This window comes from Limanda limanda, chromosome 18, assembly GCF_963576545.1.
Source record: "Limanda limanda chromosome 18, fLimLim1.1, whole genome shotgun sequence".
In the NCBI taxonomy this organism is placed as follows: domain Eukaryota; kingdom Metazoa; phylum Chordata; class Actinopteri; order Pleuronectiformes; family Pleuronectidae; genus Limanda; species Limanda limanda.
This window is the reverse complement of record NC_083653.1, coordinates 2,068,049-2,087,759: the sequence shown is the minus strand read 5'-3', so window position 1 is coordinate 2,087,759 and position 19,711 is coordinate 2,068,049. Positions and strand designations below refer to the sequence as shown.

At 40.4% G+C, this 19,711-nt stretch overlaps 2 protein-coding genes across 2 annotated transcripts; one reads left to right on the top strand and one right to left on the bottom strand.

Moving 5' to 3' along the window:
* Positions 1-9,321: 9,321 nt before the first annotated feature.
* LOC133024810 (uncharacterized) lies at positions 9,322-10,821 on the bottom strand. Its single transcript, XM_061091979.1, has 4 exons — positions 10,762-10,821; positions 9,825-10,148; positions 9,492-9,716; positions 9,322-9,365 (listed from the first exon to the last, which is right to left on the bottom strand). Exons 1-4 carry the CDS (start codon positions 10,799-10,801, stop codon positions 9,322-9,324), a joined length of 633 nt encoding a protein of 210 aa, XP_060947962.1. The 5' UTR covers positions 10,802-10,821.
* Positions 10,822-13,694: 2,873 nt separating this feature from the next.
* Positions 13,695-16,720, top strand: LOC133024589 (cytochrome P450 2K1-like). The gene is made up of 9 exons (XM_061091737.1): positions 13,695-13,892; positions 13,987-14,149; positions 14,220-14,369; positions 14,454-14,614; positions 14,712-14,891; positions 15,718-15,859; positions 15,935-16,119; positions 16,314-16,455; positions 16,533-16,720. The coding sequence occupies exons 1-9, from the start codon at positions 13,695-13,697 to the stop codon at positions 16,718-16,720; spliced, it is 1,509 nt and encodes a 502-aa protein (XP_060947720.1).
* Positions 16,721-19,711: the final 2,991 nt, after the last annotated feature.

Here is a 19,711-nt window from a genome sequence, read left to right as displayed (position 1 = left end):
CTTCTCCATCTGATGAGAATCACAACCAATATTATGATTGATGCAAAACCCACAACCAGAAGAATGTACCACCACCAATCTGTGAACAGAATGACCAGAGCTTTAGTTTCCTGTTCAGTCCAACTTCCTGTATTTACACATGTTGTTAACATTAAATCCATCAACACGCAGCAGCACAGAGATGAATGAGAGGTGCAGTGAATATTCAGTACCTGTTGTCATCTCTTTGTTTCCTGGATCTGGTTCGTTCTTTCCTTTTTAAGAAAAAGAAATGTATTAACAAATGGAATTTATTGGATCAGGAGCAGTTCATCGTGTTCTGTGTTTTCTCACCTGATGACGGAGGGATGAAGGAAAACTTTTCCTCTTTGAAACCATCATCCACTTTACATGTTAATGAGCTATAGATCTTTATCTGGTGATCAAAATGGGATTTTGAGAAGCTCACAGTGGCCGAGCAGGAAGACTGTGATTTCTTCAGGTCTTTGTTGTTTTCAGTCACATCCATATTCATAAACAGCCACTTCACTGTGAGGACACAGGTTCTACATGTCCACACAGAGCAGCTCAACGTCACCTCATCAGTTCTCTTCTGCTCAGTCACTGGTGATGATGGAGATATTGTGAGAGAAAGATAACATGAGTGAAACTATGTCCATCAGAATGATCAGAATTATCATAATGTTTTTATGAAGAGATTATTTTACTCACCGTTGACAACAGAGACAGTAAACAGATGATCTTCATATTGTTGTGTTGTCAGGTCAAACTGTCTGCAGGTGTATTCACCAGCATCTTCAGCTGTGACCTCCCTAATAACCAGAAAACAGTTTGCAGCAAGACGTAGTCTGTCTGCTTTAGATTTGGAAATCTCAGATCTGTCGAGCTGCCTGTTTACAAACAGGTTTACTAGTGAATCAGAGAACAACCAATCAGTAGCTCCACAGTTCATATGATCATCTCTCACATTGTCACAAGGCAAAGTGACTTCATCTCCAGCTCTGACGATGATGTAGGAATATTGGACAGCGAGCACTGTGGAGGAAATGAGAGAGAGACAGCAACAATTAAACTAAACCAAGAAAAATAGTCATGTTTTCATACACTTCTGAATGTGAGGATTCTTTTAGACATAACTTTGTAAATTAAGACAAAATGGAGCTTGACTGACAAGATAAACCTGAAAAACATAAATTACAGTTTTCTCCCTGCATTTGAACGCCTCAGCCAACCAGTCCAGTTCCAGACTACATACTTTTTTTTTCAGACTCATGAGGTCACTCTGACACTTGATCACTGAAATCTAATCCGTTAAGTTTTCATTGGAGGAGACAACTGGTCAGAACGTGAAGAAATTCAGACTTTAGATGTGCAAGAGGCCAAGAACCTGAAACCTTGACCTTTAAACACCAAATCTAACCAGTTAAACCGTGAGTTAAAGGGCAGATCAAAATATGAGGAATGATCCAGTACACAAATATACACAACTACAATATCAGAGTACTCTTAAGTATCAGTCCCCTGAATGAGCCAGACTTGTGCCACAACACATCAGTGAAACTCTTCACTTTTAAAAAGCAAACACAAACAATCTGGTGTTATTCTTATTATTCACACTGATAAAGTTGTGTAAGTGTATTTATTCTCACCTGTAAACGGAATCAGCAGCAGTAGCAGATGTAAAGACATTTTAATCCGTTTGATTTCATCCATTCTTCTTCTTTCTCTCCTCTGCTTCTCGGTTCTCAGTAAAAAGTGCAATGTGGCGTTTACTTCCTGTTGATCACTTCCCCTCAGTGACATGTCTCCTCTGTCGTCATGTGCTAGTTGCATGTAGAGAAAATATCCATCAGCACCGACTTTCCCCCGTGGACCAGAGACTGTGTGAATATGTTACGATGAACTAATGTGCAGCAGGAGACTTTTATATTCAGACACTTGTCATCATTCACATGAGTGATGCAAACATCAGGAGATTCAGTCCAAATAAAGGACGACACACGTCACCTCTGGAGCAGCTTCACATCTGGACTTTTATATTTTACAGGTGGTCGAGCTTGAATTTCTGTCACATGTTTATTGGTTTAATCCTGTGTTAAAAAAACAATAACAAATTGCAAACTTATATTGAAGTTACTGAATGAATGAAACTTTTTCAGGTTCATATTCAAACACATGGATCCAAGAGCGATTTAACCATTTGTTCAGGTCACATGTGCATGGAGGATTTTTCTGTAATAAGATTTAATAACATTATTGACTTGGGCTTCAAAATGTTCATGTGAATCAAATGTGATTCTGTGGTTTCCAGCTGTGGATTGAACTTAGTTTGCCTGTGGACCAATAAAGTAAATGAAGAAGTAACCGTCCGTCATGTCTCAGAGTCGTTGTCACATATGGTCACATCTTTAACTTCACTGTGTCTGAAGAGATATGAACACATCATTCAGTGTGACGAGCATCACGGTTTCTTCAGTAGAAACGAGAAGCTGCTCCCACTTCCTACTCATTTACTGAGAAAGAGAGAAATGAAGAAAGAAATAAATGTCAACAGTCTTTATCATGAAATCAGTTGTTAACACACAAACCATGATGCAACAAAATCAGCATTAAACTCAACAAGAATCTGACCTTGGGTCTGGTTAGAAAGTAAATAATAAACTCTACAAAAGAAAATAAACCGTTTATCACAAGAATTCAGGAGAAACAGTGACATGAACGTGAGGTCCCTGTTTCTCACGTTGACCAACTAGTTACCTTACAGCCCCCCCCCCCCCCCCCCCATTACTAACGGTGTACTTAATAAATAAAGATGTGTATGTGCATATCGTGTGTATGTCTGTGTGAGTCAGCGTGCTTCCAAAATGGCGGTTGGCCTCCCGAAGATAAGGACACTTTGAATGTTTACGACATGTGGCGGGTCAGAGAGATGTGTGCTGAGATATGTGTGTGTCTGCGTGTTGGTGCCAAATTAGAGAGAGTTACTAGATGTATGAAAGGAAAACTGATGAGCATAACTATCATTAACTTTCAAATAACTTGTAACCACAATATCACAGCAACACAAATCAAACTTATAAACATTACAAGGAATAGAATAAACAGTCTTTACTTAACCTAGTATAATTATTAACCCAGTTGTGTTACCCGTCCGTGGTAAGTAAAAAAGAAGGTGCTGTGCTGTCCTAAGTTCTGTGAAGTCGTCTTGCTGGTTGTGTGGCTTCGGCCTTTGTGGTTCTGCTGTGCATTCAGCTCCGTTGCAGTTCTTCGGCAGGCCCTCGCGTCGCTGCTTGAAGGTTGGTAGAGCTTGGATTTTGAGGTGGTTTCCCTCGCTCGGTGAGTGGAAAGCTGCAGCTCTTGGGCAGACAGAGAGGCGGGCTCCTCTCGGTTGAAGAGATGAGTCGAAAAGAGCGGTGTGCTCCTCTCGAAGAGGTGAATGGAAAGAGAAGATGTGAGCAGGAGAAGTCGGGATTCTCCCCTCGATGTTGCATGGAAAGAGAATGAAGAGGGGGAGACCTGGCCTTATATCGGTCCGGTGACCTCATGGGTCATGGGGGCCCAGAGGGACCAATAGGAGTTGAAACTTGTGTCCCTGGTCGGTTTTCACACCTCTGTGTGAAGTTGAGGAATCCTGGGAGACTGAGTCCTGGAGCCTCTGGTTTTCTCCAGAACAAAGGGACATGCGGCTTTAGACTTTTGACTACACATGTAGGCCCAAACTGTGGTTCACAAATTCCATGTCCCAACAAAACAGAGCCAACACAATATCACCAGTATCATGAAGAATACGTTTTAATGGGATTTTCTTCAACGAGCTGCAATCGGCCCAAAGCATTGTGCATTTTCTGTGAGGAAAAGTTATCAAACAGTTGCATGAAGCCAGCGCAGCTGCAGAGACATCTCAACACATCAGTGTCATGTCGGTTAGACACCAGAGTTTCTCAAGAAGAAACAGTCTGACTTCATAGTTTCACAAGAAACGATGTTGTGACGCAGCCTGACTCGGAGCTGTGTCAACAAAGAGGGAGACGGACGAGGGATGAACAAAAACAAGTATTTATTATGACACTAAGGTTTAACAAGCCAAAGTCAACAGCCGAGTGAAGTACAGCCGTCTGCAGCCGGGAAGGGGTTTTCCGAACCGGAAGAGCCGTCCTGATATAACCAGCCCGGACACAGCTGTGGCTCATCAGCCTGATGACCCATCACTCCACCTGGACACCGGAAAGAGAGAAGACCCCTAGTGGAGTGGAGGGTCGTCACAATGTGAAAAGTCTCCACCACATCAGCCACAGCACTGGAGGCTTCTCATGGTGAAGCCAAAAGGCCTTTCACCACAGCTGAGGAGCTGCTGCTTCCAGCTGCTGCTGCACTGACCGAGACCAAGCTGGACACAAACACAGCAGATCAGCTCTAAACTGGGCCTTTGTCAAATGACACCGTTGCTGCAGAATAGAAACGATGGAACAGACATTGTTGATGAAGTTGTGTAAAAACTCGCTGGAGCATTTTCACTGCAGCTGGATGAATGGACAGACGTCATGTTGAGATTGCTAATTTTAGTTTCTCTCTGTGTCTGACAGAACTCTAAACAATAAAGATAGGTTGGGACAGAAGTAGTTTTAGCTATATATTAGGCATTCATACAAATGATTGTAATAATAACCTTTCCTTCCTAGGGTTTAATCTACAAATTAAGAATGGATGTTTCACTTGTATTTCATTTCTAACTTCTGATATTAAAGCGTTATTCCGTCAGATTCATTAAACTCACACATCCAGGAACTGTCCCTTCTGGGGCAAAGTAAGTGGGACATTGTTTGGGTTAAGTTGTTCCGAATGTTTACACAGTCAGGATTGTTTTGATGGAGCAAAAACACAATAATAGTTTCTCCAATTATAATGGCACTCACTCTTTGTAATGAAAGGCGGGTGGAGGTAGGAGCAGTTTGAGTCAGGAATAATACCGTATACAAATCATTATTTTAATCCTTTCTCCTAAATCTATTTAATATTTGGAATTTGCTAGCAATATATGTGTGGTATAACGATGGTCAGTCTCACAGCTGTCCTGATAGGAGAGTCTAGAGAGAGTTTGTTATGGCTCATATGCAGCAGCCGAGATGGCAAGGCGCAGGACATTTTCTACTCAAGGCTAAATTACGAGACAACATCAGACTGTCAGGGTAGGGAGAGTTGCCCTAGCAACCGGCAGAGTAGCATAGAAGCATGACGAAGAGCGGCTCCCTGTCACTTCCTGGATTCGGTGACAAGAGGCGTGGGACTGCGGCTGGACCAATAAGGGAGATCCAAAGTGATTTGCGGTGACACACCTCCAAATATGTCATAACCAATCACATCAAATCTACTGTTATAATTATACCAAACCCCTGCTGTTCGGGGCCATTATTTACTTCCTACTGCTAACTTAATTAGCATAGGCTGTGATAATTCTCCATAGCCATGAATAACTCTTCATTGTATCTTTAAATAAAACACTTGATTTAACCAAAACTTTGGATCGACTCCTCTCATATTTTAGGATAAACGAACACGCCTGACAGTCAGTGGAAAGACACAGCTTATTGCTTTGGTGAGACACATTGATACTGATGCTGTGTTGCACTTGTTGAAAACATATTTCAAAGGGGGAACATAATTGAAAGAGTTTGAGAACCAGTGCTGTAGGTCACTGCATCATCACCATCCCGGATCTGTAGGATACACAATCAATCAATCAATCTATCAATCAGTCAATCAATCAATCAATCAATCAATCAATCAATCAATCAGTCAGTCAGTCAATCAATCAATCAATCAATCTATCAATCAAACTGTATAGCACCTTTCATCAGGTTATTGTAGGTCACTGCATCACCTTCACCACAATCTTTAAACCCTTTTTTATCAGACTTCCTTATCAACATTTGTATTTGTTGTGTTCTGTGAAGCACATTGAACTACACTAACCTGATGAAAGATAAAATACACATTGATTGATTTATTGATTAATTGATTGATTGATTGATTGATTGATTGATTGATTGTATAACCTACAGATCCAGGGTGGTGATGATGCAGTGGCCTACAGCACTGTGGAAGCTCCCTCCTCTTCTACTGGACCCTCAGCTGATCCCAGCAGCTATGGAGAGACTCGTCTCGGTGATTCCTCCACGGAGCAGCAGTTAAGACAGGGTGAGAGGACTGAGTCTCTGGGACAATAAAATCAAAAAACGGTTTATTTCCGTCCTTATAGTGTCTGTAACAGACAATTACGCTTTTAAAGTAAACAAAATAACTCATTGTGTCTGTAAATTACCTCAAGATGCTGTTTAGAGGTTAATTATTAATTATTATTATTGGGGGTTAATATTTCACCTTCAAGTTATTCTGCTCTGTTCACTGCTGCCATCTAGTGCTCATTAACTGAACAACCACTAACATGTCTTATTCCAGCAAAGAGTTGGTTTGTGCATCTGACAGTTTCTTTGTTTTTCAGCAGGAATACAATAAACTGAGTCGGTTTGGGGGCGGAGCCAGACAAAGGGGCGGATTGAGGAATTCCAAAATACAAGAGACAAACTTCATAATAGAAACACTCCACAGATCAAGAGTCAGTTTCACAGAACTGTGTTCAGTATGATTATTACTCTGGTGTCAGTTTGTCTCTCTGAGGATTACAGGCGAGTTGCTTTCCTCATTTCTTCCTATTTTCTGCTTCATTTTGACCTTTTTCTTTCAGATTATTGGGCTGAAACTTCAATGACTGTATGAAAGTAAGTTTCCCAGTGACTGAGCTGGTTGAGATCCAGTCGAGCGTCGTGCTGCAGAGCAGAGAGATGCACGGAGCAGCAAGAGGCCTGAGTCCTGAGCGTTAGTGGGGGGGGGGCCGAGGTGAACGCTGCAAACATCTGTCACAATAAAACACACACAGGCTCAGAGATGTGGAACCTGCAGGACATCCCGTTTAATAAAAGCACTAAATATTGTTATGAATACTGATATTGACTGAGGTGGGGAAGCTTCATCTTGTTGCATGTAAATCAACATCATTTAAAAAGTCTCTCAACTCAAACCTGGAAGTATCAACCTGCAGTATCTACATTACAGCATGAAACACTAACATGTCTATAACAGCAGGTTCATCAAGCTAAACGTACGATATCTATATGAAGATATACCACCTTATGATTATTATTTTTACTTAAACACTGCAGCAGTAACTTAACCTACAGCTCCCCCTTCTGGCACTCTGGGCAAAACGCTTTTTACAACACATTGGGTCATATACAGTCATTCATATCATATCATCATACATTACATTTCCTTACATTTCATTCAGCTGCGATTTTATCCAAAGCAACTTACAATAAGTGCATCAACCCTGAGGTACAAACCCAGAACAGGAAGAATCAAGAAAGTACAATTTTCTTACAAATAACACGTCACCATTGTAATGTATAAGAATAACAGCTGGATCAGAAGAACATGAAGATACAGGATCAAATATTAAAGGTTTTGGACGACAAACTTCAAGAATCAATAAAATGGCTGAAAACTGGTTAAATCCAGTCCACACAATAAAAGTGACTTTTTATATCAAACTTTACAGACTGTCGGGCCTTGGCAGAAGTTTAAACTAAATCAAAGTTTCATCTGGGAATGTTCCCACCTTTGTTTCTTTTCTATCTAATGAGAATCACATTATTACGAGTGACTTTGTTTTCACAGTAGAAAGTTTTAACAAATGATTCCTGATATAAATATATCGATGTCAAATGTGACTCTACTATTGTATGATTGTGACGTTCTCATAGAGGCTGCTGGGATCAGCTGAGGGTCCAGTAGAAGAGGAGGGAGCTTTCACAGTGCTGTAGGTCACTGCATCATCTCCACCCTGGATCTGTAGGATATACAATCAATCAACCAATCAATCAATCAATCAATAAATCAATCAATCAATCAATCAATCAATCAATCAATCAATCAATCAATCAATCAATCAATCAATCAATCATCTGTATATCACCTTTCATCAGGTTAGTGTAGTTCAATGTGCTTCACAGAACACAACAAATACAAATGTTGATAAGGAGGTATGATAAAAATGGGTTTAAAATAAGACAGAACAGGATGTATTACACCACAGGTCAGGATGTAGCACGGTTACCATAGTGACAGAGAGACGACACAATGCAAATAATTATTAAAAAGTTAAATAACCTAATGCAGTGCTAACAAAACCATCACAGCAGTTTTTATGTTCCCACGGATGAAAACATTAGTTTTCCACTATGACAGTTCTTGTTGAACAGAGGAGTTTACCTGGGCCGAGCTGTGAGGGGCGTGGCTGATGGAGGCGTAGAACCCATCCTCTGCAGGGTCGACCTACACCATGAAGACACCACATTCACTCTTCACTTATATGGATTCATACTGACTTAACCTTTTTCTGTTCTATAACTTTTACATCAAAAATGTATAACCTGTGATGACATCATGACGACATGGAATTAACACAATATAAATAAAAACTTAGCATTGTCTGGTTTATATGAACATAAGACAGGTTTAGCTCCTCTGATGCTTATTTTTGTTTAGCTGTAAAATATGAAAACCATCGTCCAGAAACGCTGCTTCTGTGAAGTTGTAACAGTTATTTTCATCTTTGTAACTGACCGTGTGTTTATCCGTCTGTGTTTTGTTCCCTGAGACGACAGGAACAGAAGAGTCGGCCTCACAGAGAGAAGAGTCAGGTTTATCAAAACCTCTCGTTTCCTCCTCTGAGAAGATTCTGTTTTCATCTGCGTTCATCTGTGTGTCTATAGTTCCCAGGATCACACACAAACAAAGATGAGCTGTGGTTACAGGAGGTTTTATTTTCACTTTCTTTAATATAGTGAGAAATATCATTGATTTTATGGACCTTGATAAAAACAATCTGGAATATTTAGAGGACTGGTATTTATGAGCGTGTGAAATTTGGTGCAGATCCAAATACAAATCCGGGCTAAGGGAATTTAAATGCGGCTTCATGAGACTATCAGTTCTTGGAGGAGGCATTACTTATATAAGTGACATGTTAGTTTCATCTGTGAATGTTCTCACCTTTGTTTCTTCTCCATCTGATGAGAATCACAACCAATATTATGATTGATGCAAAACCCACAACCAGAAGAATGTACCACCACCAATCTGTGAACAGAATGACCAGAGCTTTAGTTTCCTGTTCAGTCCAACTTCCTGTATTTACACATGTTGTTAACATTAAATCCATCAACACGCAGCAGCACAGAGATGAATGAGAGGTGCAGTGAATATTCAGTACCTGTTGTCATCTCTTTGTTTCCTGGAGCTGGTTCGTTCTTTCCTTTTTAAGAAAAAGAAATGTATTAACAAATGGAATTTATTGGATCAGGAGCAGTTCATCGTGTTCTGTGTTTTCTCACCTGATGACGGAGGGATGAAGGAAAACTTTTCCTCTTTTTTACCATCATCCACTTTACATGTTAATGAGCTATAGTTCTTCATCTGGTGATCAAAATGGGATTTTGAGAAGCTCACAGTGGCCGAGCAGGAAGACTGTGATGTCTTCAGGTCTTTGTTGTTTTCAGTCACATCCATATTCATAAACAGCCACTTCACTTCCCTGCAGGTTCCAGATGGTGACAGAGAGCAGCTCAACGTCACCTCATCAGTTCTCTTCTGCTCAGTCACTGGTGATGATGGAGATATTGTGAGAGAAAGATAACATGAGTGAAACTATGTCCATTAGAATGATCAGAATGATCATAATGTTTTTATGAAGAGATTATTTTACTCACCGTTGACAACAGAGACAGTAAACAGATGATCTTCATATTGTTGTGCTGTCTGGCCATACTGTCTGCAGGTGTAGTGACCAGCATCTTCAGCTGTGACCTCCCTAATAACCAGAAAACAGTTTGCAGCAAGACGTAGTCTGTCTGCTTTAGATTTGGAAATCTCAGATCTGTCGAGCTGCCTGTTTACAAACAGGTTTACTAGTGAATCAGAGAACAACCAATCAGTAGCTTCACAGTTCACATGATCATCTCTCAGATTGACACAAGGTAAAGTGACTTCAGCTCCAGCTCTGACGATGATGTAGGAATATTGGACAGCGAGCACTGTGGAGGAAATGAGAGAGAGACAGCAACAATTAAACTAAACTAAGAAAAAGACTCATAAGTTCATACACTTCTGAACGTGAGGATTCTTTTAGACATAACTTTGTAAATTAAGACAAAATGGATCTTGACTGACAAGATAAACCTGAAAAACATCAACTACAGTTTTCTCCCTGCATTTGAACGCCTCAGCCAACCAGTCCAGTTCCAGTCTACGTACATTTGTTTCCAGACTCATGAGGTCACTCTGACACTTGATCACTGAAATCTAATCTGTTAAGTTTTCATTCGAGGAGACAACTGGTCAGAATCGGAAGAAATTCAGACTTGAGATGTGCGAGAGGCCAAAAACCTGAAACCTTGACCTTTAACCTCCAAATCTAACCAGTTAAACCGTGAGTTAATGGGCAGATCAAAATATGAGGAATTTTCCAGTACACAAATATACACAACTACAATATCAGAGTACTCATAAGTATCAGTCCCCTGAATGAGCCAGACTTGTGCCACAACACATCAGTGAAACTCTTCACTTTTAAAAGCAAACACAAACAATCTGGTATTATTCTTATTATTCACACTGATAAAGTTGTGTAAGTGTATTTATTCTCACCTGTAAACGGAATCAGCAGCAGTAGCAGATGTAAAGACATTTTAATCCGTTTGATTTCATCCATTCTTCTTCTTTCTCTTTTCTGCTTCTCGGTTCTTAGTAAAAAGTGCAATGAGGCGTTTACTTCCTGTTGATCACTTCCCCTCAGTGACATGTCTCCTCTGTGGTCATGTGCTAGTTGCATGTAGAGAAAATATCCATCAGCACCGACTTTCCCCCGTGGACCAGAGACTGTGTGAATATGTTACGATGAACTAATGAGCAGCAGGAGACTTTTAGATTCAGACACTTGTCATCATTCACATGAGTGATGCAAACATCAGGAGATTCAGTCCAAATAAAGGACGACACACGTCACCTCTGGAGCAGCTTCACATCTGGACTTTTATATTTTACAGGTGGTCGAGCTTGAATTTCTGTCACATGTTTATTGGTTTAATCCTGTGTTAAAAAAACAATAACAAATTGCAGATTGCAAACCTATCTTGAAGTTACTGAATTAATGTAACTTATTCAAGTTCATATTCAAACACATGTAGCCAAGAGCTATTTAACCATTTGTTCAGGTCACATGTGCATGGAGGAGTTTTCTGAAATAAGATTTATTAACATTATTGACTTGGGCTTCAAAATGTTAACGTGAATCAAATGTGATTCTGTGGTTTCCAGCTGTGGATTGAACTCAGTTTGCCTGTGGACCAATAAAGTAAATGAAGAAGTAACCGTCCGTCATGTCTCAGAGTTGTTGTCACATATGGTCACATCTTTAACTTCACTGTGTCTGAAGAGATATGAACACATCATTCAGTGTGACGAGCATCACGGTTTCTTCAGTAGAAACGAGAAGCTGCTCCCACTTCCTTCTCATTTACTGAGAAAGAGAGAAATGAAAAAAGAAAGAAATGTCTCCAGTCTTTATCATGAAATCTGTTGTTAACACACAAACAAAGACACAAAAAAATCAGCATTAGACTCAACAAGAATCTGACCTTGGGTCTGGTTATAAAGTAAATAATAAACTTTACAAAAGAAAATACACCATTTATCACATGACTGATAATCCAGCAGAAGAAGAAGCAGCAGCCGACGGACAAGAGGCGGAGGAGAGAGAGGAGATGGAAAACAAATGCAACAATTTTCAATAAATGGTCGTCATCTGAGGAAGCTGCGGTTCAGTGAAGAAATAAAGGACATTACAACACCAAATCCACAAAGTCACTTCACAGGTCTTCACTTCTACTCTTTTAAAAAGTCACTACATCTATCTGAAAAATCCTTCCACCAAGTTTTGTGGTGATCATCAGGTAGTTTTTACTTAATCCTGCTAACGAACATTCAAGCAAACAAATGTCACAGGAGAAAACACAACTTCTTGCGAGGAGGTGATACTACTACTACTACTACTACTACTACTACTACTGCTACTAGTACTACTACTACTACTACTACTACTACTACTATAACTGCTACTACTACTACTACTACTACTACTACTACTACTACTACTACTACTACAACTACTGCTACTCCTCCTACTACTACTACTACTACTACTACTACTACTACTACTACTACTACTACTACTACTACTACTACAACTACTGCTACTCCTCCTACTACTACTACTACTACTACTACTACTACTACTACTACTACTACTACAACTACTGCTACTCCTACTTCTAATAATAATAATAACCTTTATTTTCATTGTGCTTTGGAGGATATACACTACACCAGAGAGATCAATTGAGAAACAATGAATCCTGAATAGAGAAAATAGAACGATAGAATAAATACAGCTTTGTAAATAAATAAATAGGAACAGAATAGAATAGAAAGCCTTTATTGTCACTGTATTATGATACAATAAAATGTACCAGTCCAATTGGAACAGATTCATAAAAAGAAAAAGGCACATGATAGAACACGTTTCATACCACAGTCAAATTGCACAAGAATATAAAAACTGCCTAGTTTCTAAATCCTCACATCATAAAATTCATATATCGCACATAACTCAGACGTCATTGCAGTAGATTAGGATCAGGTTTCATTTTGTGTGATGATTAACAGGCCTGAGGAAAGTAACGACTTCATAACTATTTCATAACATCACATCAGGTCAAGTCCTGAGTCAGGCTGCAGTCCACCTCTGGACCGTGGAGTAGAACCTTTGTGATGGTTTATGACTTATTAGTTCTTTATTATAATTGTCGTCCTCGCTGTGGACAGACGTGTTTTAAATGCACTGATCCTTTTCTTATTCGCTGCTGGATGTCTGCTGACAGAGAACAAGGAGCGTCTCGAAGAAAGAAAGAGACGATCTTTGCCCTACAATCACCTCGGGATGTTAAACATCAAACAGATTGAGTTTTCAAACGACTCAGTTTATCATTGGCCAGGTTTTACATATGTGGGCGAAGGGTGAATTGGATGTCTCCTGTGTGTTTTAGCACAGTTTAACATGTGTGGAGGGCATCTGCTGCTGTCAGCGTTCAGGTCCCACAGGAACATGCACAGTTTGATCAAAAAGAAAAATGATAAGACCCAGCAGACCTCTTGTAAAACCACCTTCAGACTGAAGAAGTCTCTTGTAAGAGTGGTGAAGCGTCTTCAAGAAACTCAACTAAGTTGACCTGTTTTTAACGAGCCGAACTTCAATATAACTGGTTCATAGTTCAAGTCTGGGTGAGATGTTACAGGAACCTCTGTACAGACATCACTGACCATAAATCCCCATTAAACCGTTGATAAGAGAAATGTGATCCCATATAATCAGACAGGTTTACTAATTCATGCGTGTGAACTTTTCCTTACTCGCGTCACTGTGGGCCGGACTGTTTCCCTGCAGCTACAAAAGCGTTCCCTCCTACTCACCACACACACCTGCACCCAAACACAGCGGAGGAGGAAACTCATGGTGTGAGACGATGGGGCTGTTCAATGCTTTTCTTCAGTCCTGCTGCTCCGTCTCCCTGTTGGGGGCTCTGATGGTCCTAGTCCTGATCTACCTGGTTTCTACCTTCGGCTCCAAGGAGGACAAGGATCCTCCAGGACCAAGACCACTTCCTCTGCTGGGGAACCTGCTGCAGCTGGACCTCAAGAGACCCTACAACTCATTACTGAAGGTGAGGAAGTTGTTTCCGTGCAGGAGGCTTTGTTCCACTTTCCTCTCTGATTGTGAGTCAAGTATGAATCGTGACTTCACTCCTCTGCTCTTAGCTTTCCAAGAAATATGGATCAGTGTTCACCGTCTACTTTGGATCCAAAAAAGTTGTGGTTCTGGCCGGATACAAGACGGTGAAGGAGGCGCTCATCCAGAATGCCGATGAGTTCGGAGACAGAGACCCGATGTTAATCATACAGGATACAAATGAAGGACACGGTGAGTAAAGGCAAAGCTTTATTTATTTTGCATTTTTTGTTTACCAGCAGTATTTAATACTTTATTTCAGGGGTTTTATGGTCCAATGGGGATTCGTGGAAAGAAATGCGTCGCTTTGCTCTGACGAACCTGAGAGACTTCGGAATGGGCAAGAGGGCAAGTGAGAGCAAAATCATAGAGGAATGCGATTACCTCACCGACGTGTTTAAGAAATTTAAAGGTAAATATATAAGATTCAACCACCTGCATTTTGAGCAGCATTTTAAACCAAAAATCCTACAAAAAAAGGTTTTTTCTTTTGCAGGAAAAGCTTTTGATACGACCCAACCGATGAACTATGCAGTCTCTAATATTATCTGCTCCATGGTGTACGGCAGCAGGTTTGAATACGATGACCCGGAGTTTACGTCTATGGTCGATCGAACAAACAAAAATATTCAACTCGCGGGATCTCCATCAATACAAGTATAATCTCCTGTGTTTACACAGCTTTCAGCACAGCCATTTGAATATATTTGACACAAAAACCTTATTTTTTTTTAAACGTTCTTTTTTTTGACAGATCTACAACATGTTCCCGTGGTTTGGTAAATTTCTCTCTAAAAGGAAGGAATTCTGCAACTTTTATGATGCTAATAAGAAACAGAATTTACAGCTGTTCACACATCTGAAGAAGACCCTCAATCCCCAGATGTGCAGAGGGTTCGTGGACGCCTTCCTGGTCCGAAAGCAAAACCTGGAGGTTTGCAAAGTTGCTACTTTAGTCGGGTCTATCGTTCAATTTCATTTTATTTATTCGGTTTAAAATAAAAAGGGAAAATAAACCAAAAATTCTGCCTATGAGAAGTTCTCTGAATACGTGAATCAAAAACTCTTGATCCAGTTAATACGTCATCTATTAGCAGCTCTACACATTTACTTATTGTAGAACATGAAGCTGTTTCAGCTCTTCTGTGTAAACTGAATGTGGTTTAAGAGAAACCTGGTTTAAAGATTCAGTGACTAGGATTTAATGACAAGCTGTAAATATGATATTACATTTAACCCCTTTAATCCTTTAAACCAAAAGTTTTCTTATCTCTGGCTTTTCCGCTTATTGATACTTTTGGTTTCATCCATTTTTTGCAGGAGCCTACACAACAGATGTGACTTTTACATTTCATACCGATATTATGGGATGGCAGCAGGATCAGGAAGGGTTTTCCATCTATATGAGCTTAAGTTTTTGTCGATAGTCCTGCAGGATGCAGAGAACTATGCACTGGGATTTCTTCATGATGTGTATTTATCATATGAGGGGGAATCATTTACTGATCAATATAGACTTTAGATTGTCAATTATTTGAAGAGATATATTGAAAATTATGTTCTTTTCTGACCTTTGACTGGTCGGTCTGGTGATATCAAGAAATGCTTTCCAGAAGACGTACATTCTAAGAAATAACTTGGAAAAGATGAAAGTGACTCAGATAACTTAGGGTTTAGTGTTTCAGGGCCCTGAGTCCATCATGTCTCTGTTTGTCTACAAATGTAAGATGTGTTTGAATCACTGCTCTGTGTCCATTCAGGAATCTGGGGTTTCCAACAATCACTTTCACGATAAAAACCTTCTGAACACGGTTAATAATCTCTTTGCTGCTGGAACAGACACAACAGCAACAACCCTGAGATGGGGACTCATGCTGATGGCCAAGTATCCAAAAATACAAGGTAAGGAGCTGAAGACACCTGCAGCTCGACCAACACTAGAATATCATCGTCATCAAAACAAAACCCTTCCATCAGACCAGGTCCAGGAGGAGCTGAGCAGAGTGATCGGAAGTCGTCAGGTGCAGGTTGAAGACAGGAAGAACCTGCCCTTCCTCGACGCCGTCATCCATGAGACGCAGAGACTGGCCAACATCGTCCCGATGGCTCTGCCTCACAAGACGAGCCAGGACGTCACCTTCCAGGGTCACTTCATCAAGAAGGTCAGACTCAATATAACAGGATCACATAGTGTGGGGGATCCCTCTCACTTGGAAGACTCAGATTAAATCTAACGTTGTCCATACCTTTATTCCGCTCCGGAGATATTCCATAGAGCCAACCCAACAACACGAGGAAACCTTTTTACGTTGTACAAAAATAATAATGTCTATTTGAAATGTGCTGTTGTCCACAGGGGACCACCGTGTATCCTCTGTTGACATCTGTCCTGTACGATGAGAACGAGTGGGAGAAACCTCACTCCTTCCATCCCGCCCACTTCCTGAACAAAGAGGGAAAGTTTGTCAAGCGAGACGCCTTCATGCCTTTTTCTGCAGGTTGGTGAGCACATGTCCTTTCTTCTCGATGTTCACTTCCTGCAGATGGTATCTTACCTCGCCGTCCCTCTCAACAGGTCGCAGGGTTTGTCTCGGAGAGAGTCTGGCCAGGATGGAGCTCTTCATCTTCTTCGTCACCCTCCTGCAGCGCTTCCGTTTCACTCCGGCTCCGGGAGTTTCAGAGGACGACCTGGATCTGAAGCCTCGAGTGGGATTAACCCTTAACCCCTCCCACCATGAACTGTGTGCTGTTCCCTGTATGTGAATCCTGGCTCCACAACGCTGTGTAATGAACTTATATTCAGGAGAAGAGATTTTCAATCTGTACAAGGCTTCACTACGGACCTTGTCCCTCTGCTGCTTTCAGAACTTTCACAATAGTATTTTATCTTGTAAAATAAAATGTAAGTGATAAGCATGAAGATGTCATGGTTTGGTTTTTGTTTACTATGTGGATTTGCCCTCTGACCTGTGGAAAAATCCTGATGAGCTCTGGAGTTTATTGTGTTCAAGGGGAACTTTGTTAGGAAGCATTTTCACACGTTTCCTTACGATGATACAAAGGTTATCATTTCAAAATGAAAGTTCATTCGCTGTTAAATAAACAGACTGTCTGGACCCGAGGTCTGAGTAGCTAGAGTCTTAAAGACATATATGATGCTTTGAATGTGTTCATACATAGACTGTATAAAAATGAACATTCTGTGCAATGACCAGCAGAGGGCGACTCCCCTGGTAGTTTCTATAGAAAATGACTACTTCTCATTTTATGACGTCAGTTGGGTTGACACTGAATAACAGCAGCAACAGACAAGGAGGTTGTAAGACAAGACAAGAAGAGACAAGGCAAGTCAAGACAAGACAAGACAAGACAAGATAAAACAAGACAAGATAAGATAAGATAAGATAAGATAAGATAAAAAAAGACAAGACAAGATAAGACAAGACAGGGTAAGACAAGACCGGATAAGACAAGTGTTGTGCAATAATGCGTTAAAAGTGATACCATAAGAGGGTGTGCCTTTCGGCATTCAAAATGTGGTTATCAAATTAAAATATAAAACATTAATATTTAAAATATTAATATTAAATCATAACTTTAGTTGGTTAAAGTTACCTCGGGGCACCCCCCTTCAAAGGAAGGGAAAAGATAGCCAATTTATTGATTAAGATCTGTTTCATTTAGATTAGTTCAATCAGAAATCTCAATATTTACTATTAAAGATTATATAAAGAACAGTGAAGGTTTATGGAGTTCTTGACAGTGTAGAGGTTGGACAAATTCACTTATGCAACATCAAAGAAAGAACATTTGTGAAAGAAAAACATTTATTATGAATATAATAAAGTATAAAAACACAAATTACTAACGAACATACTAACTAAACAAAGATGTGAATGTGTGTGTGTATGTAAATCAGGGTATTCTCAAAATGGTGGCTTGCCAAAGTTCACACCTTCCTCAGCATGCTTTCAAGATGGTCGCTGACCCCCCCTAAAGTTAACAGCCCCCCCCCCTTCTTCTGAAGTGGGTAAGGAGATAAGTAGGTGAAGTGATATGCGTGTGTCTGTGTAGATGTTAATCAGAGAATGAGAGTCAGAGAGAAAGCCTGTGGTGAGCCTAACTAACATTAACTTTCATATAGCTTATAACCACAATACCACAACACATATCAAACTTATAAACACCACACAGAATCAAATAAACAGTCTTGCTTAGCTTAGAATAATTATTAAGCCCAGATTATGTTACAGATCTGAGGAAAAGGGAGAAAGAAGTTGTAGTTCAGTTCACAGTTCTGTGAAGCCTTCTGGTTGGTCGTAAGGTTCTGCATTCGCGGTTCTGTGGAGCAGTTAGGGCTCTTGCTTGTTGAATCTTACCTGCAGGACATCGAGTCGCTGCTAGGAGTTTGGAAAAGCTTGATTTGAGAGGAGGTATACTTGAGAAGATGAGCTGGAAGCTAGACCTTTGCACTCCTCTCGTAGATTGGAAGAGAAGATGTGCTGGAGCAGCCAGGCCCTCTCCTCGGCGATGCAGGAGAAAAGGCTGGCCGCCTGCCTCCTTGGTAGGTTGGTGGGAAAAAGAGTGAAGGCCTGGTGACCTGACAGGTCATGGGGCCAGACTGACCAATAGGAGTTGACCCTTGTGGCTTTTCACACCTCTGTGTGAAGTTGAGGAGTCCTGGGAGACTGAGTTCGGGAGGCTTCTCCAGAACAAAAGACCATGAGGCATCAGGCTTTGGACTACACATGAAGGCCGAAAAATAGGCCTCTGGTTTCATAAAACCGTGTCCCAACAAAAGACAAGACAATTCAAGACAAAACAGGATAAGACAAGACAAGACTGGAGAAGACAAGACAAGGCAAGACAAAATAAGACAGGATAGGATGAGAAGAAGTCCTTTATTAGTCCCACAATGGGGAAGTTTGTAGTATTACAGCAGCAAGATTCAAAACGACATCAGCAAGAAATAAGTAACATGCAAAGTGTAAGGAATATATTGTAAATAACCACAACATAATAAAGACATTCCAAACTCCAACACTAGCTACTAAAGTCCATTTTAGTAAGTGGAGACTCACTACATCTTGGGAAATGTAGTCAAATGTCCATGTGTATTAAAGAATAAAGCACAACACTTAAAAGCAACTAGTTCATCACCCATTCACACACACATTCATACAGTGCAGCACTTTCTCTGTCTTAGACTGAACCATCACTGAACAGCCATCAGGGCTTGAAGACGACCAAATAAATCTATTACGTTGCTGCACATTCATGTTCATGTTCATGTGGGAACATAACAACATAGCAAACTAAACATCTGAGAGCATTAACAGGATGTTCAACATTTAAAAACAAGCTCAACAGCTTTGTAATGTGTTTGTTATTCTCCTCTTATTTCTGTAGAGCACATTCAATGACCTCTGTGCATGATAACGCACTATACAAATAACATAGATGCCACATTTGGGAACTCCCCTTCAACTTATAAAGACTTCATGTGAGTAACTGTGTTAAACTAGAGACCTGCTCATGCTCATATTCAGTCAGTTATCATGCTGATGCTTTATAACTGGAGCAAAGGGCTTTATGTGGTTGTATATGATTTGTGTCTTTAACTGTTTTAAAGTTAAATGTTAAACAAGCTTGACCTGAGAAAAACTTTGCCACAGTTCCCTCCCCCCCTGTCCTTTGTCCACAGTCTGTCCCTCCTCCTCTGGGGCTGTGCCCATTCTTGCAATTAATCCACAG

Bases quoted from the DNA above. Each gene is read 5' to 3' on its own strand.
- LOC133024810 (XM_061091979.1), bottom strand. From the start codon at position 10,801: ATGTCTTTACATCTGCTACTGCTGCTGATTCCGTTTACAG. The intron at 10,149-10,761 runs GTGAGAATAAAT...TTTCCTCCACAG, and splicing joins GCTGCTGATTCCGTTTACAG to TGCTCGCTGTCCAATATTCC. The intron at 9,366-9,491 runs GTAAAAAAGAGG...TAAAAAGGAAAG, and splicing joins AACATGTAAAGTGGATGATG to AACGAACCAGCTCCAGGAAA.
- LOC133024589 (XM_061091737.1), top strand. From the start codon at position 13,695: ATGGGGCTGTTCAATGCTTTTCTTCAGTCCTGCTGCTCCGTCTCCCTG. The intron at 14,892-15,717 runs GTTTGCAAAGTT...GTGTCCATTCAG, and splicing joins TCCGAAAGCAAAACCTGGAG to GAATCTGGGGTTTCCAACAA. The intron at 16,456-16,532 runs GTTGGTGAGCAC...CCCTCTCAACAG, and splicing joins CTTCATGCCTTTTTCTGCAG to GTCGCAGGGTTTGTCTCGGA.